The 26655-nt window shown below is 36.1% G+C and overlaps 1 protein-coding gene across 1 annotated transcript in view; it reads left to right on the forward strand.

Annotated features, from left to right (window-relative positions):
* Positions 1-26077, forward strand: part of LOC127548797 (bifunctional epoxide hydrolase 2-like) — a 63292-nt gene extending 37215 nt beyond the window's left edge. The window contains exons 12-18 of the mRNA XM_051976386.1: positions 1987-2098; positions 8693-8770; positions 10473-10503; positions 13688-13784; positions 15123-15192; positions 18669-18749; positions 25199-26077. Of these exons, the coding sequence (XP_051832346.1) occupies positions 1987-2098; positions 8693-8770; positions 10473-10503; positions 13688-13784; positions 15123-15192; positions 18669-18749; positions 25199-25261 (532 nt within the window). The 3' untranslated portion in view covers positions 25262-26077. The remainder of the gene's footprint in view (positions 1-1986; positions 2099-8692; positions 8771-10472; positions 10504-13687; positions 13785-15122; positions 15193-18668; positions 18750-25198) is intronic.
* Positions 26078-26655: the final 578 nt, after the last annotated feature.

Consider the following 26655-nt stretch of genomic DNA (forward strand, 5'->3'; position numbering starts at 1 on the left):
AGATCAAGATTTAGTAACTTCCATATTAAAGGAGTGGAGAACTTGTGGTATAGTGGTCTAGAAAGTAAAGGAGTTATAATGAAAAATAACTTATTCAAAAAAACTGAGTATAATCCTTAAAGAAAAAAATAGATATTTAATGAAATAAAGGACTTTGAAGCATTCCTGATGACCAGAGCTGAATAGAAATTGTGACATTTAAACATAAAACCTAAGACAAGCATAAAAAGGTAAACATGAAAGAGTAATCATAAGAGATTTGACAAAGTTGAAATGTTATATACCTATATGGAAAGATGATACATGTAACTCCTAAGAACTTTATCATTATTAGGGCAGCTAGAAGGCATCTACCTAGACATCACAGAATTGAGTCAAGTATATCAAAATTTATGTAATTATAATTTTTAAATGAGGTCATGAAGAGTTAATCCTAATTGAAAAATGATGGAATAATAAAATTTATATTAATAAAGAACTGGCCTTAAGCTGCCATCAAAAGCCCTTCTATTTCCAAAACAATAATAATAACAAAATTCACCTGACTCCACCATTTGTTTGACTCTCCTTTATTGATCAATACTTAGATAACTTTAGGCAGACTTTGCTCATTATTATTGTCTTATTATTGTCCTTTGTCTTATTCTCCTTTACAGATTCTGACAGAAACAGTGCTGGAATTATAGCTTACTATTGTTTCTTTATATTCATTGTTTTATAAAATCTTGCACAAGTGAATAACTTCTTTTTTGGGTAGTTAAATAAAAACATTAGCATGCAAGCTCATCCTCTGCATGGACAATGATAGTATCCTCATTATAACTTCTGTAATAAAGAACAATATGTACCTCACACTACCTGCACATGATTTTCATCTCCACTTCTAGGTCTCTATGTTTTGAAATTTTTTTTTTCCATGTAGCTTGAAAATGATGTGTATTTGATAAGATACCGTCTATTAAGAACATTGTTCTTGATTTTTTTGTCCAGACTATTATTGCAACAAATTGGTCTGTGATGATCCTATGGTTCTAATACCGTTTATTGGCTCAGTTCTCCAATGTATTTTGAGGCTTATGTTTGTAGAATAATCACCAGTCCATGAAAAAAGGATTCCTCTAATGTATAATTCCAGGTACCAGGTAATGTTCTAGATACTTTTTCATTGTTACTCAATTGTTCAGTTGTGTCCTATTCTTTATGATTCATGGACTATGTCTATATGGATTTTCTTGGCATACTTGCCATTTCCATCTCCAGTATGTCCCTATTGTCCCTAAGGAACTGAAGGCAGAAAAAGGTTAAGTGACTTACCCAGGATCACGCAGCTAGTAAGAGTTTAAGCCCAGGTTTGAATTCAGATCTTTTAGATCTTCCTGCTTCCAGGCCTAGTGCTCTATCCACTATACCATTTAACTACTCTAAGAATCTTAGATGGTCCTAAAATTTTACAGCATTGTAAGCCTATCACTGCTGTTTCTTGGCATATCTTCATTGAGTAATTATGAATTCTTACTGACAATCCTTCTGTAATTCCTAATGGTGATAACCTGGACCTGAATTGCCATCATAAGCTTCACCCTTTCCCAAAACAAATTTCAAATTGCCATTCATATATTTGCTGTTTCATTGTCATCATATTGTTGGCTAAATTCATGTGAATATCATCTATGGAGAGCCTTTTGATTCCACAATTGGATCTTAGTTCTTTACTAGGCTCCAACTAGAGATGAACTATTTTTGGATGCAATTAAACAAATTCATGGAATGTATCTATTACCAGTTTTTTTACTATTTCTTTGGATGCAGATGGCACTTTCCACCCCATGTCTATTGTAATTGCCTTGAATTGCTTCATTGTTGAAAGGACTCATTTATTTTTATTTTAGCCCTATTAAATCCAAATGGCCTTTATCATTAGCATTAATAGGATTAGCATTATTATTGTCTCCTTAGAGTTCATCAGGATCCTCTTTTTTTTTCTAGGGCAGTGGCTAGTTTGAATACACCCTTCAGACCTGCAGATCCAGCTGTGCCTTTTATAGAGAAGATCAACTCCAACCCAATATTTCATTACCAGCTCTACTTCCAAGAACCAGTAAGTTGAAGAATATGGAAGTAATAATGTTGGCTTATTTCTCCACCTTGTTCTTCCCTTCCTCCTCTAGCCAAATCCATGACAAGGTATTAATTTGCTACTATTTTTTGGCTTCATGATCAAAGAAAATTTTCTATTCTTCCTAGTTACATTGAGATCTAGAGTTTAGATTGTCCTTTAAAGTTTTTGCTGGATGCTAGAAATTAAATAGTCCTAACTTCAAAGAGCTTACCTTATTTTGGGGTGATGTAATGCCAATATACAATAATAAATACAAAGAAATTTGAGAAGATAGGATAATTGACAATTAGGAGATCAGAAAAGGCCTTGTATAAGAAGTGACAATCCAGGTGATCCTTGAAGGGAGCTAGGAATTGCTTTAAATGGGAATTTCCTCAGGTAGAGAATTTATATGAGGAAAGTGGTATCCCAATGGTGCGGTTCAAGGGAGAGCCTAAAATGTTGGGGTTCCAGACTAATTCACAAAGTGTCTCAAAAGAATTTCCAGGCTCAGACCCATCTGCAAATCAAGGAGCAGAGTTTATTATAATTGTAATGCCAATTAAAGCAGATTAAATTCCAAAAGAAGTTAGCAAAGAATTAGGAGCAGGAAAATATATTTACAGGGAAATGTTAGCGAGACCACATATAGATATATTAATTTTATGGCATAGAGGGGAAGTTGAGGAGTGGTCTGATTATGACTTTATGTGGTAATGGTATATTGTCACAAATGAACCTGATTAGTATTATTTTTATGGTACTAAACTAAATATTTTTTTTTCTACAGTAACATATTAAACCAATTTTAAATATTTATTTTTTTATACTTTTGAATTTCAAATTCTACCCTTCCCTTTCCCTCTCTTCCCCCTCTCTGAGAAGGTAAGCAATCAGATATTGATTATACATGTGCAATCATTTCCATATTAGTTATTTTGTACAAGAAGAATCAAATAAAAGAAAAATACTGAAAAAAGTGGAAAATAGTATGCTTCAGTCTATCTGTAAACAAAGCCATTTATTTATCTGGAGGCTGATAATATACTTCATCATATCATTAGTTCTTTGGGATTGTCTTGATTCATTATATTGTTGAGATGACTAAGTCATTCACTGTTCTTCACTATTGTGTTACTATGTACAACTTCTTCCTGGTTTTGCTCATTTTGCTTGTATCAGTTCATATAAGCCTTTGCAAGTTTGTCAAAATAATCCTGCTTGCCATTTCATATAACACAGTAATATTCCATCACAATTGAATACTTCAGCTTGTTTAGCCATCCCCCAGTTGATGGGCAAAAACTAAATATTTTAAAGTTAGTAAAAGAAGGAAAAAAGGGACTAAAAAGCAGAAACCCATTTTTATGTCTCCTGGACCCTGACTCTCCCACTTTTCTAGCAGGGATCACCTAAAGTCTGGGTATTCTGAACAGCAGAGCCAAAAACTCTTCTCTCCCTTCATCCTTCCTTGGGGCAAACCTTGTATATGGTCCTATGAACATAAATATGGAGTTGAAAGGACTCCAGAAGCTATGTAAGCCAAGTAAGCTAAGTAAAATGATAAATATCTTATTGTTTTAAAAATTATGATGAATCCTAAAAAGGAAAATACACACACACACACACACACACACACACACACACACACACACATACACACACACATCCTGGGGAAAGGAATTTTTCTAGGCCTTCTCAGTATTTTTCTTGAAGTATTTCTTGGATTGTTTACCTAACCATCTCTTCTTTCTTACTCCCCTCGGACCTTTAGTCAACACCAGGACCTAGTTTTTTTTTTTTTTTTGCTCCTATTCTGTTTCCACTCATTGATTTCTGCTCCTTAGCCATTTTCTATGGTTGCATTTGACATATACTTAGAATAGCTCTTGGGGGCTGTTAGGTATTGCTATAGTGCACAGAGTGCTGAGCCTGATGTTAAGATTCCAGAGTTCAAATCCAGCCTTTGACATTTACTAACTATATAACTCTTGGCAAATCACTTAGTCCTGTTTGCTCAGTTTCCTCATCTGTAAAATGAACTGGAGAAGGAAATGACAAACCACTCCAATATCTTTGCCAAGAAAACCCAAAATGGGCTAATGACGCAACTGAACAACAAATGTTCCCTATTATCAAAGAGATTTTATTTAATTGAAGAAACCTAGACAGCGGGGTGAGAAGGGGGGGTGAATGTGTGATTTTATAGGCTTTTAAAAAATATCATTTTAAAAAATCCAAACACACTTAGTATTAATTGAGGCAGCTCACTTTGAAATGTCATTTTTTTAAAATGAACTTTGGAATAATTTTGTTCTTAAGAAAAAAGAACTATAATCTATATAGTGTACCCATCAAAAAGTATTAGGAGGAATTGACAGAAAAAGAAGCCCCAGGGAGAAAGTCTTGCAAAACTAAGAAATAATCTCATACAAAGACTCGGGGAGGCATTTGAAAGTGGACTCACAGGGAGATTAGCTTGCCTCCTCCCAGGTTATGCTCTCCTGTCAGCAGAGCAATCTTTTCCATGAATTGGAAACTCTAGGTCTCTATATTTTAAAAAAAATTATAATTTTTTTTATTTTCAAAATACATGCTAAGATAGTTTTCAGCATTTGCCCTTACAAAATCTTGTATTCCAGATTTTTCTCCCACCCTCTTTACCTCCCCCTCCTCTAGACGGCAAGTAATCCAGTATAGGTTAAACATGTACAATTCTTCTAAATATATTTCTTTCTATATTTATCATCCTGCTCAAGAAAAATCAGATCAAAAAGGGGAAAATGAGAAAGAAAAAAAAACCAAGCAAATAACAACAAAAAATGTGAAAATACTACGTTGTGATCCAGGTTCAATCCCCATTTTCTGGTTGCAGATGGCTCTCTCCATCACAAGTCTATTGGAATTTGGGCCCCTAAATCTAAGGAACTCTATGGGATGGGCTTGTGGATTTAATTGTAAGGACTATGGCCTGGTCCATAACTACTGGACCTTTACCTTCTGGTAGCTGCACATACCCTGGTAGACTCATTAAACTGTCAGTTTCACACAACAGCTCCATGAAGACTTGTTTTTGCATGTGTTTTTTAAAATTTCTTCAATATCTATAAATATTGGCCTAGTTTCTGTGATTCTGTACTCAAATACCAGCCAAGCTAATTAATAATGGCCATTTGAGAACTTTATATTTCTTCCTATTCAATAATATTCAGCTCTCTGTGATCCCATTGGGGATTTTCTTGGAAGAGATTCTGGAGTGGTTTGCCATTTCTTTCTCCAGTTCATTTAACAAATGAGGGAAATGAGGCAAACATAGTTAAGTGACGTGCCTAGAACCATTTAGCTAGTAAGTGTCTGATGTCAGATTTGAACTCAGTTCTACTGTGCCATCCATGTATCCATCAAGCTGTACAGGTGTTACTTTGTGCCAGTTGCCGTTTTAGTTTAGGGAAAGACAAACCCTGAAATAGTCCTTACCTTTTAGAAGATTGTTTTTTTTTCACTTGGCATATAATAAGCCCTTAAGAAAAGTTTGTGGATTGATTGATAGAAATTTAAGTACAAGTAGGATCACTGGATTTCTCACTTTCCTGGAGACACACAGATTACCTCTTCTGTTCTAGGATTGGAGATTCTCTTTTTTCTCTTTCTCCCTCTTTTCTATTTGCTTTTACCTTCTCCTCTATTAAGAGCCAGTTACTAGAGTCCAGGATTCATTTAACTACTTAGTTATATTTTGAAGCTAGAGCAATAATAAAGATACAAACAATTCTTCTGAATATCTCAGAGCATACTGTCTTCTATCCCACTATTTCTCTGGGGACATTGGGCTCAATTTGGGCATAACCTTGGTCCCACCTAATTCACATCCAGATGCAGCATGACCTCTGGATGAGCTATCTCTCTTACCAGTGGGCTGAGTCTTCAAGGTCATACTTTGTTCCTCTAAGCAGAATACTGAGCTAGCTACAAGACCTTGATGCTGGAAGCCTGGACTTACTCTCCTGGCCTTTCAAAAGTCACAGACTTGGGAGACTCCAATTTCTATACATAGAAAGGAAAGGAGCCAATGTATAGGCCAAAGCCTCTCCTGGGAAAAGGTCTCAATAACTCTGCTCTGTCCAGAACTATCTCTCACTAAATGCCATCATTAAAGGACTTAAGTCCCCAGAGACTAGCTGAAGAGAATAAAGGAAGAAATTTGGCCCAAGGTTAAGAGAAGCCTTTGAAGACGCCTTTTTTTTCCTAAAAAAAATCTGATCTGAAAAAGACTTCTCTTAAATATGTGGTTACATGATAGTGGATGCTCCACAGTCTCTCCAAAGTATTTTGAGTCCACATCATCAAGACTCTCCCAGTAACTTCCTTGTCTCTGCCATAGTGGGAAATTAAATCAGCCAATCCTACTAAAAAATACAACACATATACCAATCCCCTATTACAAAGAGAGAAAGAAAGACAGAGACAGAGAAACAGAGAGACAAAGACACACACACACACATACACACACACACACACACACAGACATTTTCTAATGTACATATATGTGTACGTACACATACATGTGTAGGATATGTGTGTATAGGCATGTACATGTCTACACATATAGATATATACACATCTGTGCACATGCAAATAGATGTATAATATGTATTTATGTATAATGTATATGTGATATGTGTGAACGCATAAAAGAACAGAACACTAGGGACCAGAGGGATCAGTAGAGATTTCTTACAGGACATGATTCTTAAGCTGAACTCTGAAGGAATTTAGGTAAAGTAAAACCACTGTCAATGAATATCAGACCAGAATTTAAGAATTCTTATGCCAACTCTGAAAGTATTAAACTTTGCTCTTAGGCAGTGCATTCCCCAGCCCTGGATCTCAGTTTTCTGATCTTTAAAACAAAGGAGTCCCACTAGCTAGCCTCTGTTGTCTTACCCTTCCCGCTTTAGTTTTATATGACCTTAGTGAGAATTTTTGTTGAAGAGTGAAGATAGAAGGGCAATTGAGTAAAAGAGCACAGAGTGAACACAGATTGTAAGAAAGAGGAAATTATTTGAAGACAAAAGTGAATGCCTCCTCTTTTCCTTCCTTTTCTTTCCTTGTGATTTTCCAATTGTTATAAAGCCAATTTTCAAGGCCAAGTCTTTATTCAAAAGAACAATGGGAACTCTTCCAGGCTTTTAACTCATCAAATTAACTACTAAAATGGGACTAGGTACATTTACCTTTTTGTTACTACAGAATTATATTGGCTTCTTTTTCTATAAATGTTTATTGATGTCTCTTGCTTTTTTTTATATCACTGAAATTTCTCCCAGTATTCTTTCTCCTCTCACCCAGAGGATTATCCCATGTAACAAATAATATTGTTTTTCTAATGTAAGAATTGAATATTCTTATGTCTACAATATCATCTTTATGGATCAAAATAGTATTGAATCTGGAATCAGAGTAAAATTTCATTTTTGCAATTGTAATGTTGAGTAGGCTACTATATCCCTGATGACTTCAATTTCCTTATTTGTAAAATGCAGTGGTATTGATGCAGTTTGAATCCCCTCGTTTCCTGGTCAGGGAACCAAAAAAAAATGTTGTTTGAATGCTCTCAATTCCTGATGGTCATGGGATGAGTGGCAATAAGAGAGTTGTTACAATCCCCTTAATCAGCCTCAGGAATAAAAGTGAAAGAATTCACTTATTCCCAAATTATTAATTGCAAAATGAAAGTTTATTGTTCAGAAATCAGTTTGCTAAGGGACTGACTTATATAATGGCAAAGATCTATTGGGAAATGGAATTTTACACTGAGATAATCAGTGGGCAGGGTCCTAGCCATCTGCAAAGAGCTTAGCTCTAAGAAGCTGTTATATTGGATATCTTGGTGGGGGCTGGGACAGTCCAAGCTGATCAAACCAGTATTCCTCAATTGAATGAGATTTAGAATTTCTATGGGAGTTGATTTGCCCCTAAATAGTATTGCTTTTCTTATCCTGGGAGGATGGGCTCTGTCTGGACTCCTTGGAGCCTGGGAGATCCTGATCTTTGAGATCAGAAAAGGAGACATAATTGCTAAGAGTGATAATCTTAAGGGGAACAGTTCCCCTCCTCTTTCAGTATGACTCAATGACTTCTGAGTATATTGCTGTTTTTCAATATATGATCCCATCTTCCATGCTTGTTGGAAGATTCCAATGGGGACATAAGGGTACAGATCTAGCCTTGGAAGGTACCTTAGAAGCCCTCTGGTCCAATCCCCTCATTTTACTGTTGAGGAAACAGAAGCTGGATAGGTAAAGTGATTTGGTTGAGATCACACAAATAATATACAATAGAAATGGGACAGAACCAGTATTCTTTCTCCTCCACTGTGATACCTCTTTTTGTAAAATCTTAAAGTTGCTTCACTGACTTCTCTGGTTCTTATTGTTTTCCAGGCTAGAAAATGAAGGTCTGCAAGGAAAATGACTTGGCAAGGCAAACTATAGCAAGTCCTTTGGCTGATATACGACTTCATCAGGAGAGATGAGCTCAGTGGAGCTTCTTTCTATTGGAGTATTCTTCACTTTGTCTCCATTATCTTTTCAGGGAGTGGCAGAGGCTGAACTGGAGAAGGATCTCAACCGTACATTCAAATTAATTTTCCGAGCGAGTGATGAGAAAAATGTATGTATGTATATGCTGCATTCAGGGACTATTGAAGGGAACAGGGGATTGTGGGATGGAAACTGGTGGCTGACTTGGCTCTGGAGGAGGAAACAGGAAGCAGAATATGGAGGATCTGATCTGCCCTTCTGTACTCTCTTACTAAAAAAACAAAAATAACAAAACAAACAAACAAAAACAAAAAAATCCTGTACTTTTATTAGCTCTGTTACTAAACAAGTCATCTAACTCTCTATTTTAGTTCTTGCCTGAACTACCCCTAGATAAGAGAGAAATCCTGCCATTTCTGATTACTGTGGAGTGGGGTGAGATGATAACAGTGAGGGTTTTGCCATTACCTACCCTAAGATTTTTTTTTGGCAGACAACCAATAAATGTCTTAGGAAACATTTGAACTCAGATCTACCTGTCTCCAGGTATTTAGCCAGCCATTTAGCTACCCACCCATCCTAATGTCAACCAGGAGACACTAAAGCATGGTGTCATGGAAAGAATACAGATTTATAATCAGATGTCTTGGGTTTGAAATATTGGCTTTGCCACTCCCTAGTTGCATTAACTTAGGCCACTTAACCTCTTGTTTTCTCACCAATAAAATTAGATGACTTCTTAGATTGCTTCTAGCTCCAAGGTTAAAAAATTGTTCTTTAATTTGCATTCAAAGTAATTTATCCATATCTTTGAAACCCTTCTTCTAATCTTATTTTCTCTAACTGTGTTTTTACTACTTTATACTTACTCTCTTTTTTCTAAGAGTCCTTTCAGTTACTAAATTGTATTTGCTTTAGAAATAAATGATCTTAAAACCAAAAGGAAACTCAAGTCCATATCCCAAGAATTTAGCCTGATTCTCATTCTCTAAGTGAAGCAATTCAGATCTGCAAACTGAGTTATTTGGGCTAGAGGGGAGATCTCTGGTTAAAAGGGTTTAGGGTTTTAGATACTTTCTTATCAGAATTCTAAATTGTCTTCCAGAATTAGTGGACCACTTCATAGCTCCACCAACAAAGTATTAATGTACCTGTCTTTCCATAACCCTTCTAACATTGATTATTCTCATCTTTTGTCATCTTTGTCAGTTTTCTGGTTCTAAGATGAAACTTCAAATTTACTTTGACTTTCCTTTCTCTTATCATTATTGATTCAGGATAATCTTTCACAGTTGCTAATCATTTGTAATTCTTTTGAGAAGCCTTTGTTCACATCCTCTAATGACATCCATTCTGATATGATTCTATATAGTTATTAGATGTTCATTGTATATTTGATATTTTAGGTCCTTATCAAAAATTTTTGATTCGAAGATTTTTCCCCCAATTGGCCACATGCTTATCCTAATTATATTGATTTTGTAAGTGCAAAAGTTTTTTTTTAGTTTCATATAATTAAAATTACCTTTTTCATTGTTTGTGATCACCTCTGTCCTTTAATTGAGCTGTGAAAATTACCTGATCTGATTCTCTCTTTCCCTGTCTTTTTCCTTTCTCTTCTCTCCTCTTTCCTCTCTCCTTTCTCCCTCTCTCTCTTTTTCTATCTGTCTTTCTCTTTTAATGGTGAGTTCTTTAAAATTCAGACTGAGTATACATCCTCAAGTTTACTATAGCATATAGAATAAAGATATTGGTCTAACCCTAATTTCTGCCAACCTGTCACCTTTTCTAAAGGAGTTACTTTTTGTTTGGTTTTTTTTTATTTCTTTCAGTATCTCAGACTTGAAAATCTTCTTGAAAAAGGTGAGAAACATCATTAGCAGGGTATGATAGGAAGAGTCAAAATCTCTGAGAAACTTCTCCTCAAATTTTTTTTCACCCTCATCTCTCTCCATATTTTGACTATAGTGATCTTTTGGGCTCCCCTAGCCTTGTGTTATTGTTGGGTTTTGATCAGTCATTTCATTTATGTTCAACTCTTTGTGAATCCTTTTGGAATTTTCTTGGCAAAGTTAACTGGAGTGGTTTATCATTTCCTTCTCCAGCTCATTTTACAGATGAAGAGCTGAGACAAATGGGGTTAAGTGATTTGTTCAGGCTCACTTGGCTAGTATGTGTCTGAGGCCAGATTTGAACTCAGGAAGAGGAGTCTTTCTGATTCCAGGCTTGGCACTCTATCTACTGTGCCACCTCTCCTAGCCTACCACTTGCTATCACACCCCTGCAGGCCTTGGTTTCCCAAAAAATAAAATGGCAAGAGTTGAACTCAATGAGATGTCTGAGATTTTTTTTTCCAACTCTAAATCTGTCAGTTATGAACTACAATTTGTTTTCTCCTAACTGCCTTTAATTCTTGAATTTCAATAAGGTAAGCTTCAGTTTGTCATTTACCTTAGCAGAGGATAATTTATTGACTCTGTGAACAATGTCACAATCCCCACTGGATCAGTTCTTCTCACCTGTTCTTTCTTTCTCTCAAACCTCCCTGAATGAATGTATTCCCCATTTTTCTTCCTTTGATTGGGGCTTCTGTCAGTCTTTTTAAATTATTCAATTCAAGATTTATCTCTCCTGTCACTGTCAAGAAAATATATTTTAAAAAGGAAAGTATGGAAATGTCTCTAGTTAGACCACTGCCAGTCTCTTTGCTTTTCCTAAAAATGACATGTTTTGCTGTGAAGATACCCAGAACTTGAAAAATGCCTGAAGTCATCTTGTAAAAATTAGACTTTTCATTTGTGCCACAGAGTTCCTTATTAACAAACTTCATAGAGAAACTAATGATATTAGCTTTTCTATTCAGAAAAGTGATTCTTAACTTTTTAGCTATCATGGACTCCCTTAGCTTCTGGTGAAGTCTATAGATCTCTTCTCAGGATTTTTTTATGTTAAACATGTGCATTTCTTCTTTAAATATGTCTACATTTATCATACTGCACAAGAAAAATCAGATCAAGAAGGAAAGAAAATGAGAAACAGGATTTTTTTAAATTCATAGTTTTTAGTAAAAATCCCACAAATCAAATAGGATTGTGCAAGAAAACCAATTATATTGAAAGTTATCAAAAACTAAAATCACAAAAAGACATTTTTAAAAGAAATTTTAAAAAATTAAGTGCATAGATGCCATGTTAAAATCCCTGGACACAGAATATTAAACAGATATACTACAGAGATGGACATAGACATGGCAAGTTATTCCAGTATGTGTGCTGAGAAAACTAAAAAGGAAGTCATGAAGGGTCAAACATGACTGAAACACTGGAACAGTAACAAAAACCATGGAATAAGAAGCTTCTTGTTCTCTGTTATAAGCCCAGTAGCCTGAGTCAAATCAAACATGACTAGACTAATTCCTCTTAAGAGGTGAGAAGATCAGGCAGTAGTCCTGGGCACCCAGGTTCAAGTCAAGTCTTCCAGTGAGGTATTGCTGGGCACTCTCCCCCATATCCATCAACCCTCTTCATCCATTTTCTAAAAGGAGCAGTGCTGACCTTCTCCAAAATGGGGAGTGTCAGCATGACACTAGTAAGGTAAACATCAGATGACAGCCTCTGTAAAGGTGGGGAAACTGAGATTCTGACAGGATGAGTTAATTGATCAATAGGCTTTGTTCACCTGCAAAGTATGGAGCTCTGGGAATTACCAAGGAAATTAGAGACACAAGCTTTCTTACTGTCCCTCATACTTTATTCTCCATTTCTCTTTGCACAATCCTGGAATGGGCTTCTATTATATATGACAGATAACATATATTATATATGTGCTACTCTATCTCTTATATTTCTAATTTCCTTACAGATCGAAGCCTGGCCTATGTGATTCTTTGCTTATCTCCTCCATAGGGCCCTCTCCTTGCACCTATAAATCATCTCCTACTTATTTGCATGCATCTTACATATATCTACATATGTACATACTGTCCCCTTCAATATAATGTAATTTATCTAAGGGTGGGGACTATTTCATTTTTTGTCTTAGAATTCCCCAGTACCTGGCTTATGGCTTAAGAAACACCAATTGACTAATAAGTTGATCCAAAGAAGCATAGATAGGAAAAAATATGCAGGAACAATGACCAGAAAATGCACAATCATAGGCAAAACCACTGATGGCTGTACAGGATCATGGAGAAATATATGCATTAGTGATATTGGATTGCTTGATGGATTGATATCTCTAAAGTTGGGCAAGTTCATTCCCGAGAGCTAATGGTGTTGGACTCTTCAGTAAATTTTTGAAGGGAAGATGGGTCATGACTAGACAGAGAAGAGTGAAGAGTGGAATATAAGTTGGGTCAACACAAATCATACAGGATATGTTGTGGATAATGAATGGTAAAGAGGAGAAAAGGAGTAATAGGATCCCTTATAGTACCAAAAAAGACCCCAGAGTCCACATAAGCCAACGCACTTATTTTACAGATGTGAAAACCATAGTTTAGGAAGATTAAATGACTTTTCTAAGATCACACAGGTAGTAAGCACCAGAGGTGGACTTTAAACACAGGTTCTCTGACTCCATCTAAGGTAAAATAGGAAATGGGAGCATTTCTGTAATGGAAGCCATAGTTGGAAAGGGAGGGACAGCATGGTACAATGGGGAAATGAGTGGAATTTCAACTCTTACCATTTACCCACAACATTTATTACTCTTACCACTCTTACCAATTTCAACTCAAAATGAAGACTCTGCTAATTTTCCCTACTATAACCTTGGACTGATCACTTAGGCCCTTTCTGGGTTTCAGTTCCCCATTATAAAACAAGGCATTGGTGATACAAGATCCCTTCCGTTTTTAGACTTAGAATCTTAGATATAATATAAAAAGCAGTGAGGAGTCACAGAAGCAGTCACTTCTGAAACAGGAGAGTGATATGATCAAAATGATGAGGTGCTCAAGGTCCCCCAGGAAGTAAGTGACATCAGTTATGGAAACTTGTGAAGCCAGAGTACAGGGATGCAGGTGAGTGTCTTTCTTCTGTAGGAATCCTGAAAGAAAATGAGAATCCCCCTTGGAGTTGGATGGTAACAGAGAAGGAGATTGAGGTCTACGTGCAGCAGTTCAAGAAATCTGGCTTCAGGTAAAGTATAAATAATTTTCTATCCTGTAAGGAGATGGGCATGGAAGAAAAGAAGGCTTTCATGGAGAGAAAGAGAGTTGAGTCTGCTTCATTTTCAAGGGATAGTCTCACTACTGAAACCCAGCATCCCAGTTCTTCCCTTCTTTTCCCCACCTCAAAAAAAAAAAAAAACCTATTTCCAGCAATATATGAATGTCCCTATATCAGAATAGTATAGTCCTCCCTTCTAACCCTTCCATGGAGAGCCATTGTTTTAGAGGAGTGGGATCAAATTATTCCTCTTACTCCTAGATAAAGAACCTAGAATCTAGAGAAGTTCTGACTTTGTTGAACTCCATAGCTAGTAAATACCTGAAGTTGTATTTGAATCTGGGTCTGAAACTCTATCCATGGTCTCTCCCTGGTGAGGGTATGCCTTTTATAAAATTATGGGACTGAATATCATCATGGTATCTGAACACTCCTCAGACACCAACACCCTACAATTCTCCCACTTCCTACCCCACCTCCCACCCAAATAAAGGAATCTTTATGCTTCACAAAGAGAAAAGCATTGAGGGAGACTCTGAGTCCAAAAGATACTTCATTCAGGTATCTGTTACCCATAATTACTGGGTAATTCCTTTCCCTTCCCCTCTCCCACAATTATGGCAGCTTTCTCATCAGGAAGAACCAGGTTTGAGTCCCTCTCTTCAGATATACTCTGATTGTGAGACTATAAAATTCCCCTACCTTCCCAAAACTTTATAACCCCATACCCTAAATTGAAGAGAGGAAAGGAAATTATATTGGAAAATGCAGTTTCCTTATAGGAATTTTCTTTCACCAGTGAAGTCACAGGGCTGACAGACCCACCCCAAAATGGCATTCTAGAGGAAAGGAAAGATGCTGTTGAGGGAGGGGCTCTTTAGAATAATTTAGCTGACCATGAAGAAACACACAGCACCCAAAGTCATGAGCAGCAGGAAGGCAAATCTGAGTTCCTATAGATCAAATGCAGATAGGAGTCATGTGTTTGGGTTGCGTGGCAAATCAGAGAATATAGAGCATACAAGCACCTTCTAAGTACTTACAATTTGAATGAAATGACAATAACTTTACCTTTCATCCTTGAACTCAGGCCCAGTTTTGGTTTTGAGTTTTTATCCTTAATACACATGACAGTGCCTATCACGTAATAGTCACTTAATAAATGTTTGTTGATTATTGATTATTGAGCAGGAGAAAACATCACATATTCTGAGAAAGGGGACCACTTCTTATTTCAGACTTGCTTTTTTCAGGTTCAGGGTTCAGTAATGAAAGAGTTTGCCAGTTTTCCTTCTTTTACTTTCCTAGGGGCCCTTTAAATTGGTATCGGAATTTGGATGCAAATTGGCTTTGGGGTTGCATTGGAGCCAAAAGGAAGGTGAGTGTTAGCTTTAGAAAATGAGACAATTTAGTACATAAGAAAGAATACTGCATTTGAAGTCAGAAGGAGACCTCATTCAAATCCTATCTCTGATAGTAAACTAGCCATGTGACTTAGGTAAGGCATTTCATTGTCCTAAGCCTCAGACTTCCTCATCTGCAAAGTGGGAACAATAATACCTGTGGTTCAAATTGTAAAGCTCTAGATAAATGTCATTTATGCTTCTGTACTTCATTGTTGCAAGGAGGTAACATAAGTCTCTGCCAGTGGATCATAAATTTTGGCAGATTTTCAGATAGTAGAAAGGCTTCAAATGGTATCAACAGCACATTGCTTTCTGTGGTCCTGCCTAATTAAGTTCAGAGAGACTCAAAGTTTTGGGGTGGACATTTTATGATGAACTTTAGGGCTTTAGCACCCTGTGAAACACCATTACCATCATCATCATCACCATCATCATCTTTTGTCATCCTTTTAAAATAAATTTTATTAATAGCTTTTGTTATTTACATACCCTGAATTTGCCTCCTAGTTATCCCTCCTTCTTTCCATAACAAGAGTCATCCCATATCAGATTTTAAAAAGGGATTGGGGATGGAGGAAAGAAAAGAAAAATCCAATACGTTTTTTAAAAATCTAAAATACATACAATGTTTCATACCCATGGACTCTCAACTTCTGCCTTGGGGAGAGAGGGGAAAGAGAAAGGGAGATACAATTCTTTGTAATTTTACAACACTAATTTTTTATTGTTTTGTGGTGATTGTTCTTTCTGTTTAAGTTGTAATCATTATGAACAAACAATGTATCCCAAAAATATTTATGCAGTTTTAAGCTTTGGTAACTTTAATAATCAAGCTGTATATAGATTTTGGGCACACTCTCATGAGTCCAAATGAGTCCTTAAGGAAAGGATGACTCTTTTGTAGTATTGAATGGAGAAAATGTACATTTTGAATGACATTTTAGAAATCATAATTGTTTTTGATTCAGCTTTGAATTCAGGATGCCAATAAGAATCTTCACATATTCACCCACAACATGTCAATTCAGTATGTCTTGTTTGGGAGAAAACAAGAATAAGATAGCTCTTTCTTTCATCCATTAGGTCACTGTGACCTCTAAATTCAAATTTTGATACCTTCAATCTTTGTCTCTCCCTGCCAAATATTAAAACCTTTAAATACTGGAAATCAAAAACCATTTTTATATTGTCTGGGGAAAATTCCATGACATAAGGATGCAAAATCTTTATCCCTATTTCTGTAATACATCATAATCCACAAGTCTAAGTATGAACTATCAGAGTGCGTGATGGTGCCAAATAGCAACAAGAAATTCCCCTGTATTTTGTGTATCATGGCCAGGCCCTTTGAAGGTTTTTGCTTCCTTGGGTCATAAAGCCATAAAGAGAAAAACTAAGACTCAGGGAGCCTTACTACCTATAGGTAGTAAGCATCAGAGGAAGTATATGAACTTGGGTCCTCTGACTTTAGAATCAGTGCTCTTTCCCTTATACCATGAAATTTCCTTCCAAATCCTTATCCTTTGAAGGTTATACTTGAGAATCTTCTTAACAGATAATCAAGTCTTGGTCTGAGAGTTGTATTGAGCTGGGAGAATGCATATCTTGTAAAAAATTGTCTTTGGCTGTGTTAGGCATGGCAGGATGGATATAGGAAAGTGGAGCAAACCTTAAGTTGGTGTGTATTGTGGATAGAGCTTAAGCAATGATGGACCAGGTGCCAGACCACACAAATTGATGACAAGTCTTTATGCATGGTACATGGCTATACCCAAGAGGGTATTGAAACAAATCATTCCAAGGGAGTAGTCACAGAAAAAGACAAAACATACAAGATTAGTTACAGGAGCAGGATAGGCAAAGACATAATCACAAAAGAGTATGAAAAGCAGTTTCAACAATTCAGAACCAAGTTAAATTATCTTTTCTGTGCAGATGAGTCTCAAATCTATAGAGCCAGCACCAGTTTCTTTCCTGAGCTCTACTTATGTATCACAAACTATTTGTTGAATGTTTTGATTTAGATGTCTCTTGGCATCTCAAACTCATCATATCCCAAGCAGAACACATTCTCTTTTCCTATCCTCAAAAAATCTCTTTTCTACAATTTCATATTTTTATGGGTACATCATTATCTTCTTTCTAGTTGACCTAAATTGGCAGTCTTTAGAATCCTTACTTTCCATTCCTTACTTTTCTGCACCCTGAATTTCTAATTAGTTGCTAAGTCTTGTTGCTTTTTCTTCTACAATATCTGTCAAAACAGTCTCCTTCTCTCCACTCTAAATGACATCCTTCTCAACTTCTAAATGATGTATTCTAATAGCCTTTTATTTGGTCTCCTTTATTCCAATTCATCCTTTACACAGCCATCACGTGGAACATGATTTTCCTACGATACAAGTATGAGACTATGTTACTGCCCTACTCAGTAAACTCTAGTTATTCACTATTATCTTGAGGATCAAATATAAAGTCCATTGTCATGTAAAGAATTTCACTAGGTCCTAAATACCTTTCAGCCTAATTATATGTTGCTCCTTTTATACATACTAAGTACAGTTCAGCCAAATTGGCCTTCTTTATATATGGCATTCTATCTATCTACATTTCCTTTATCTTCTTCTTCTTCTTTTTCCCCTGAGGCAACTGGGGTTAAGTGACTTGCCCAGAGTCACACAGCTAGGAAGTGTTAAGTGTCTGAGACCAGATTTGAACTTGGGTATTCCTGACTTCAGAACTGGTGCTCTAACCACTGGGTCATCTAGCTGCCCTTGTTTTCTTTATCTTCTTATAAAAACTGATCTTTGGTGTTAGACATGGCAGGATGGATATAGGAAAGTGGAGTCTTAAATTGGTGTGTAGTATTGTCAGGGCTTAAGCAATGATGGACTAGGTCCCAAACCAGGCACATCGATGACAAGGCTTTATGCATGGGACATAGCAACACCTGTGAGGGTTTTACTGAAACAAATCATTACAAAAGCAATGGATTAGTAGCCGGAAAAGACATGAAACACTCAAAATTATTTAGAGGAGCACGGTAGGCAGAGACATGATCAAAAAAAGTATGAAAATCAGTTTCAACAATTCAGAATCAGGTTTAATTATCTTTCCTGTGCAGATGAGTTTCAGATCTGTATATCCAGCCCTCCATTTCCCAACTATGTATCTTTGCTAAGACAAACCTAGAATGCTCTGATATATTCCATTGCTCACAACCTCAAAGTTGCGGTTGGGGGGATCAACTGTAACTCTGTAACTACTGTGTCATTCATGCTGCCCTTATATAACCCTTGAGGTGTCCCTTCTTTACATCCCTTCCAATTGGGACAAGGGAAATTTTTAACTATGAAAGTATGGAAAGAAAAGATGTTTATTTTCAAGTCTCCTTTCTTCTCCTCTAATTGTTTTATTTGTTTGTTTGTTTGCTATGCTCTCTCCCCAGATCTTTATTCCAGCCCTGATGGTCACAATTGAGAAAGACATGATTCTCCTTCCAAAGTTGTCTGAGCACATGCAAAAGTGGGTAAGTGTCCTGGGGCTCAAAATTAAGGTTGGATGTGATGGGAAATGTTTTTTGACAGAAAAAGAACTATCCAAGAGAAAAGAATGCCCACAGATGGAGTGACAAAGCTAAGTGAGAAGGTTATCCAGTTATCATAGAGCATAGTTACATAGTGTCTAATTTGACAAAGCAAAGCAGAGGGTGAAGTGATTTTAAAGTCCATTTGAACCATCTGCCAAGATAGGTATCTTAAGGGGGCCTATTCTCTCCACAAAAGTTCTCTTTTAATACTTCATGACAAAGTGGAATATTGATGTCAGGTCTACTTGGTTCAGATCAGAATGAAAAAAAGACCCACCAATAGATTGTATAACAGTTATAAGAGGAGTTCTTTGTAATTATATTAGAGAAAGAGAGTTCAGTAAGGATAGAATATTGTTCAGTTGGCCACAGCTTTCTTCCCTTTGTGTTATACATGAAGGGATATCAGTTAGGACCTGAGGAAGCAGAGGAACTCCTGCTTCCTTATGTGCTGGTTTTTATATAAGCCCATTAGAAAGTTACATTCATTGTACCATCTTAATCTTTATGAGACAACTAAGAAGGGAAGATATTTTCAGTAATATTTAAAATTTTTTTTAAATTTTACCATTACATGTAAAATAATTTTTTACATTTGTTTTTAAAATTTTGAGTTCCGTTCTCTCCCTTCTTCATCTCATCCCCCCAATAGAGAAGGCCCATTTGAAGTTGTGCAAAACATTTCCATAAAAGTCATATTGCAAACGAAAACAGATCCACCCCCCCCAAAAAAAAAAAACTTCAAGAAAAAAAAAGTTTTAAAAAAATGTGTTAGTCTGTATTCAAACATAAATAGTTTTTTCTTTGGATATGGATAACATTTTCCCATCATAAGTCCTTCAGAGTAGTCTTGGATTGATTATTGTGTTGCTGAGAACAGCAAAGTCATTCACAGCTGATCATTCCACAGCTTTGCTATTACTATATACACAGTACATTTCACTTTGCTTGAGTTCATGAAGAACTTTCAAGATTTTTCTGATAGCATCCTGCTCATTATTTCTTATAGAACAATAATATTCATTCATAATCCTATAACACAGTTCATTCAGCCATCCTGCATAATGAGCATTCCGTCAATTTCCAGTTCTTTGTCTGGAAAAAAGAATTACTATTAATAAAAGTTCATTTCCTTCATTTAAAAAAATCTCTTTTGGGATTCATTACTAGGTAGTAATATTATTAGGTCAAAAAATATGCATGATTTTATAACCCTTTAGGCATAGTTCATATCTTTTGGTCATTTATCTTTTGGGAAATGGCTTTTTTTTCTATATATTCAGTTCCCTATACATTTGAGAAATGAGGCCTTCATCTGAGAAACTTGCTTTAAAACTCTTTGAATAATTACTATTGCTAAATGCATCCTCCCTTATTTGTTCTATTCTCTCTTTTGTTTTACTGTGTCCCTCCTCAAAAGTGTTTTGCTGCTGACCAATCCCTCTCCCAATGTGCCTCTCTTCTTTCACCCTCCCCCTTCTCTTATTCCCTTCCCTTCCTACTTTCCTGCAGGATAAGATAGATTTTTATACCCATATTAGTTGTGTATATTATTTCTTCTTTGAGCCCTTTCTGATGAGAGTAAACTCATTCTGATGAGAGTAAACCCATTCTGATGAGTGTAAGATTCCTTCCCCCTCTCTCCCCTGTTCCCCTCCAGTGTAAAAAATGTTTTCTTGCCTCTTTTATGGCAGATAATTTATACCATTCCACTCTTCCCTTTCCCTTTCTCCCAGTACATTCCTCTTTCACACTTGATTTTATTTTTTTTCAGATATTATCCCTTCGTATTCAATTCACATCTGTGCTTTCTAAATGCCATAATAATGAGCAAGTTCTTATGAGTTATATGTATCATCTTCCCATGTAGGAATAAACAGATATACCTTGTTAAGTATCTTATGATACCCCTTTCCTGATTGCCACCTTATGCTTCTCCTGAACCCTGTATTTGAAAATCAAATTTTCTATTCAGCTCTGGTCTTTTCATCATGAATGCTTGAAAACCTTCTTCTTTTTTTTTAAATTGGATGTCCATCTTTTCCCCTGAAAGATTATACTCAGTTTTGTTGAGTAAGTGATTCTTGGTTGTAATTCTAGTTCCACTACTGTCCAGAATATCATATTCCAAGCCCTCCAATCCTTTAATGTAGAAGCTGCCACATTATTGTGTTATCCTGATTGTGGCTCCACTATACTTGAATTGTTTCTTTCTGGATGCTTGAAATTTTTCTTCTTGACATGGGAGTTCCAGAATTTGGCTATAAAATTCCTGGGAGTTTTTATCTTGGGATCTCTTTCAGGAGGTGATTGGTGAAATATTTCTATTTTTATTCTATTTCTATTTGTTTTCTGGTTCTAGAATATCAGGACAGTTTTCCTTGAAAGATGATATCTAAGCTCTTTTTTTGATCATGGCTTTAAAGTATACCAATAATTTTTAAAGGATCTCTCTTGGATCTATTTTTCAAGTCAATTGTTTTTCCAGTGAGATATTAAACATTTTTTCTATTTTTTTTATTCTTTTGGATTTGTTTTATTGTGTCTTGATTTCCTCACAAAGTAATTAGCTTCTATTTGTTCAAATGTCATTTTCAAGAAATTATTTTCCTCAGTGAGCTTTCCATTTGCTTTTTAAGGCATTCTTGTCCTCATTAGCTGCGTGTGCATTTCTTTTTGCCTTACATACATTTTTCTTCCCAATTTTTCTTCTATTTCTCTTACTTGATTTTCAAAATCCCTTTTGAGCTCTTCCATGGTCTGGGACTAATTCTATTTTTCTTGGAGGCTTTGGATATAGAAGCTTTGACTTTGTTATTATTTTCTGAGGGTGTATTTTTTTCTGCCTTTTCACCATAGTAACTTTCTATGATCCAAATTACTTATTGTTGTTTACTCATTTTCCCAGCCTATTTCTTGGCTTTAATTCTTTGTTAAAGTAGGGCACTATTTCCAAAGTGTAGGGTACAATGTCCCAAGCTTTAGAGATTTTGTGTAGCTGTTTTCAGAGACTCTTTTAGGGACCTGTACCGTGAGCCAGCACTGTTATCCAGATCTAAGTATGGGCAAAACAACAGCGTCCTGCCATAGTGTCAGCAAAGAGACTGATGAAATTTCTATCTGACCAGCTGTTGCAATCCCATGCCTATATACTGACATCCCTGAAGGCTGCTGAAATACAGTCTGGTAGCTGTTGCTGCCATGATCATTGTTGCTGTTGCAGCTGTTGATTCAGTGGTTCCCAAAGCTGGGGATTTCCTTACATCCTAGTGTGCCAAACCTTTTCTTCTGTGTTGTCTTTGTGGACTGAGAGATCTAGAGATCATTGCCACTGCTGCAGTTTCAGAGGCCCTATTGCATGTTCCTGGTTTCATGGGGCCCTACTGGCGCAGCCTTCACTGCAGTTGTTCTTCAGACCCATACCAATGCAACAGGGAAGCGGGGAGGGAAAGAAGGAAAGGAGAGGAGAAAAGAGGAGAGGAGAGGAGAGGAAGAGATGAAGGGAGAGAGGGAGGAAGAAAGATAGGAGAAAAGGAGGGAAAGAAATTGGGAAGAACAGAGAAATGAAGAAAGGGGAGATAGAGATAGAAGAAAGGGAAGAGGGAAGAAGGAAGGAGGAAAAGAAAAAAGAAGAAGGAGAGGAAGGAGAAAAGCAAGGAACACAGAGACAGAAGGTAAGATGAAAGTAGGGGAAATAGAAGAAAAAAGGAAAGAAGGAAAGAAAAAGTGAGGGAAGAAAAGGAGGGAGAAAGAAAGGAAGACGGAAGGGAGATAAAGAGAGGAAGGAAGAGAAGAAGAAGGGAGGGAGAGACAGAGAAATGAAGGAGGGAAGGAAGGAGAGAGGAAGGGGGAAAGCAAAGGGATGGAAGCAAGGAGAGAGGAAAAGAAGGAAAGTTGGAAGAGAGGAATGTTGTCATGTTCACAACAACCCCTGAGAAGCAGATGCTGTTATGATCTGTAACTGAAAGGCAGACAACGATTAAGTGACTTGCCCCCGGTCACACAGCTAATGAGTATCTGAGGCCAAATTTGAATTCAGGTCTTCCTGACTCCCAGGCAGATGCTCTATTCACTGTACCCTCTGCATGATTTTATACTCTAATTTGTAAAATAAAATAGCGTGTCCTCATTAAAAAAAATTAGATTAGGAAGATTTCAATGCCAGTCATTGACTATCTTTTACAAAGTAAAGATTAAGATAAGGATTTCTATGTTGAAGCATCCTAGTATGAGGGCAGGAATTGGGGAGGAGAGAAAAATTGGAAGCCCATTATCAACTTTATTTAATTTAAGGAGGAGGTCTATAGGGGACAGCTACCAGATTCTGACTGAGTGATTAGTTGATATGAAAAACATGATCCACAAAGGAAAAGAAACTACTGAATGATGGAAAGAATGACAGAATCTAGAAATGGAGAACAAGAGATGTTCTTAAACTCAAGAAAATGAGCAAAGATGCTTGACAGTAATGGAGTCACCAGGGAAGATGTTTCACTGAAATGGAGTATATGGGGAATCAGATTCCAGTAATCCTTATTTTATTTTTTTTTTAAATTTAAATAGCTTTTTATTTTTCCAAATATGTGCAAAGATAGTTTTCAACATTCACTTTTGCAAAATCTTGTGTTCCTAATTTTTCTCCCTTCCTCCCCAACAACCCCTTCTATAGAAAACAAGCAATCTAATATAGGTTAAACATGTGCAATTATTCTAAACATATTTTCATATTTGTCATGTTGCACAAGAAAAATCACAAGATGTAGAAAAACACACACAAACAACAACAAGTGTAACAACAAAAAGTGAAAATACTATGCTTTGATCCATATTCCATCTCCATACTTCTTTCTCTGGATTCAGATGGCTCTTTCCATCACAAGTCTATTGGAATTGCCTTGAATCACCTTGTTGTTGAAAAGTGCCAGATTTATCACAGTTGATCATCACATAATCTTGCTGTGTACAATGTTCTCTTAGTTCTACTCACTTCACTTAGCATCAATTTATCTAAATCAATCTTTCCAGGCTTTTCTGAAATCAGTTTGCTCATCATTTCTTATAGAACAATATGCTATAATTTATTCAGCCATTCCCCTACTGATGGGCATTCACTCAGTTTCCAGTTCCTTGCCACTACAAAAAAGGCTGCTGTAAACATTTTTACACATGTGAGTTCTTGTCTCTTTTTAATGATCTCTTTGAAATATAGACTCAGTAGAGATACTTTTGAATCAAAGGTATGCACAGGTTGATAGTTATTTGGTCATAGTTCCAAATTGCTCTCAGAATGGTATGATCAATTCAAAACTCTACCAACAATGCCCTTCAACATTTATCATTATCTTTTCCTATCATCTTAGCCAAACTAAGAGATATGAAATGGCATCTTATAATTGTCTTAATTAGCAAGAAATTCTCATTTTCTTTGACATTTTCTTTCTTCCTTTTTTCCAGAAAATGTTTCACACTGTGCTAGGACTTTACAAAGAAGGAGCTTATAAGGGTGATTAGTTGTTTTTTTCCCCCCAGATTAGTTTTATATGGCTAAAAATCTTCCATCTTCATTCTTATCTTTTGTGATCAGTGGTCATATTTGCCGCTATAAGTTTGGGACCAAACTGAGTCAAGTCACACATAGAGAGAGGCACATACACATTTGTAAAGATTATTATCATGAATAGTTCATGACTCCTTTAAGGGTTTTCTTGACAAAGTTATTGAAGTGGTTTATCATTTTCTTCTCCAGCTCATTTTACAGATGAGGAAACTGAGACAAAATGTGTTAAGTGATTTACCCAGGATGATATAGCTAGTAGGTAGTCTGAGACCAGATTAAAATTCAGGTTTTTCTGACTTCAGGGCCCATGCTCTATCCATTGAAGCACTTAGTTATCTCCCATGGAAAGAGATGCATCTTTCCTAAAGACTAGTCGGAAAGATGTTTTGAGGAGGGGAATTTTAAAAAGGCCTATCTGGACCTGAGATCCTGGAATTAGAATTAAGGCTTTTTTAGATACACAGTTTATTTAATGGCAAATTATGTTTATTTGGACCAAATAAAGAAAGCAGAAATGCAAAACATTCATCTTACAATGAAGCCTAAATCAAGTTAAAATTTAATTGAGAAATGTTTAACAAAACTAATAACAATATAATACAATATAGATAATGTTTATTTGTGGTTTTCTAAGTAAATATTTCTTAGAAACTGTTTCTATTTGAGTTTTACACCTCCAGTCTACAGAGAGGAGAAAGCAATGGGACTTCTACCAAAATAATTTGCCCCTGCCTTCATTATCATTCTCATAGTCAGGAAGGCAGATTTATGCTCAGCTTCTGCATTCTAAGATGAAATGGCTTCCTTTCATCTTGGTGATTCTTTCTTTCAGATTCCCAACCTGAAATGGAGAACTATTGAGAACTGTGGACACTGGACTCAGATGGAAAAGTAAGAAGAAACTGGATAGCCTTTTAGATGGCATTTCTTGGGAGGCCTCTCTGGGGTAAAGTGGAAAGAGTATTGGATTTGGAGTTAAACATGATCTTCCCAACCCCATTCCCATCCCCAGGGTTCAGACTCCAGATCTGACACTGCCTTATGTGAATCTGGACAAGTCACTTTGACTTTTCAAAGCTTTAATTTCTTCCATTGTAAAGGAAGTGTTTAGACTAAGAAATCTCTAAGATCCTTTTCAATTCTAATATTCTATGAAAATGGGTATAATATTGTTTACATCGGTTTATTGTTGAAAGGATCAAATTCAAAATAAATATCATGTACATACTGTGTGATACAAGGTGTCCCAAAAGTTATTTAGAGGTGCAGGGACTTGCACTAAGATTGATGCCCTTTAAAAAGGCATCTTAATCATTCTGTATGGGATTGTAAATTCTCTATTCTTCACTTAATTTCATTCAGGCATGAATTATCTTCACTTTGGTCTTAGCTGTGCCCAAATTCTGGCTTTACCATGGAAAAATTACACCAGAAGAATTTACTTTTTAAAAATTCCTTAAGAAAAAAACCAAATAGAAAAAGAAATTGACAGAAAAAAGAAAAAAACAAAATAAAACATTGTCATTTGCCCAGCAGAACATCAGAGAGAATTCACAATATATAATGACAAATTTCCCTTTCAAGAAAGCATATATAATAGTAAAAGATATTGTTTTCATGACTATCCATCTTTGCTTATAAGTTATTCTTTTGGTTTCTGCTATGCACTTTTTATTTTATTCTTTTTTTTCCCTTTCATCTCCCCATCTCTCCCAATCAGGCTACAGTTAAGTATGGATATATTTATGTGTGTGTATATGTACACAATCTATAGATGTACACATGTTTAATATATGTATATGTGTACATATATACACATGCACGCATATATCTGTATACATACACAATATACATACACATGCACATTTACATAGAACCAAAACAATATTAATATAACTGATATATGATGTAAATTTCTCTCTTGATTGAATCTTTAAATTTGCCTCTGTGTGAGATCAGTGATTACTAGCCCTACTTTTTTTTTCCTAATAAATTCGATTCCTGATTCTTGTTATTTTGTTTGTCTTTATCTCTTATTCCCTATCTCTGGTAACTTTTTTACTTCAGTTCTACTCCTTAACTTGCCTTGCTATTACTTAACACCAACCCCACATACAGATCCCTTTCTTATCCTCTCCCCTCACCTTTTCTCTCCTTCTTTATCCCATTACCATTCATCTACACACTTTGTCCCACTCCCATTAATCTAACCATTTTTTTATATCCCACCTTATCCTACACCATTCTTTTTCTCCCTCTTTTTAATGTTTTCCTACTAATTTACACTTG

Source organism: Antechinus flavipes, chromosome 2 (assembly GCF_016432865.1).
Source record: "Antechinus flavipes isolate AdamAnt ecotype Samford, QLD, Australia chromosome 2, AdamAnt_v2, whole genome shotgun sequence".
NCBI lineage: Eukaryota > Metazoa > Chordata > Mammalia > Dasyuromorphia > Dasyuridae > Antechinus > Antechinus flavipes.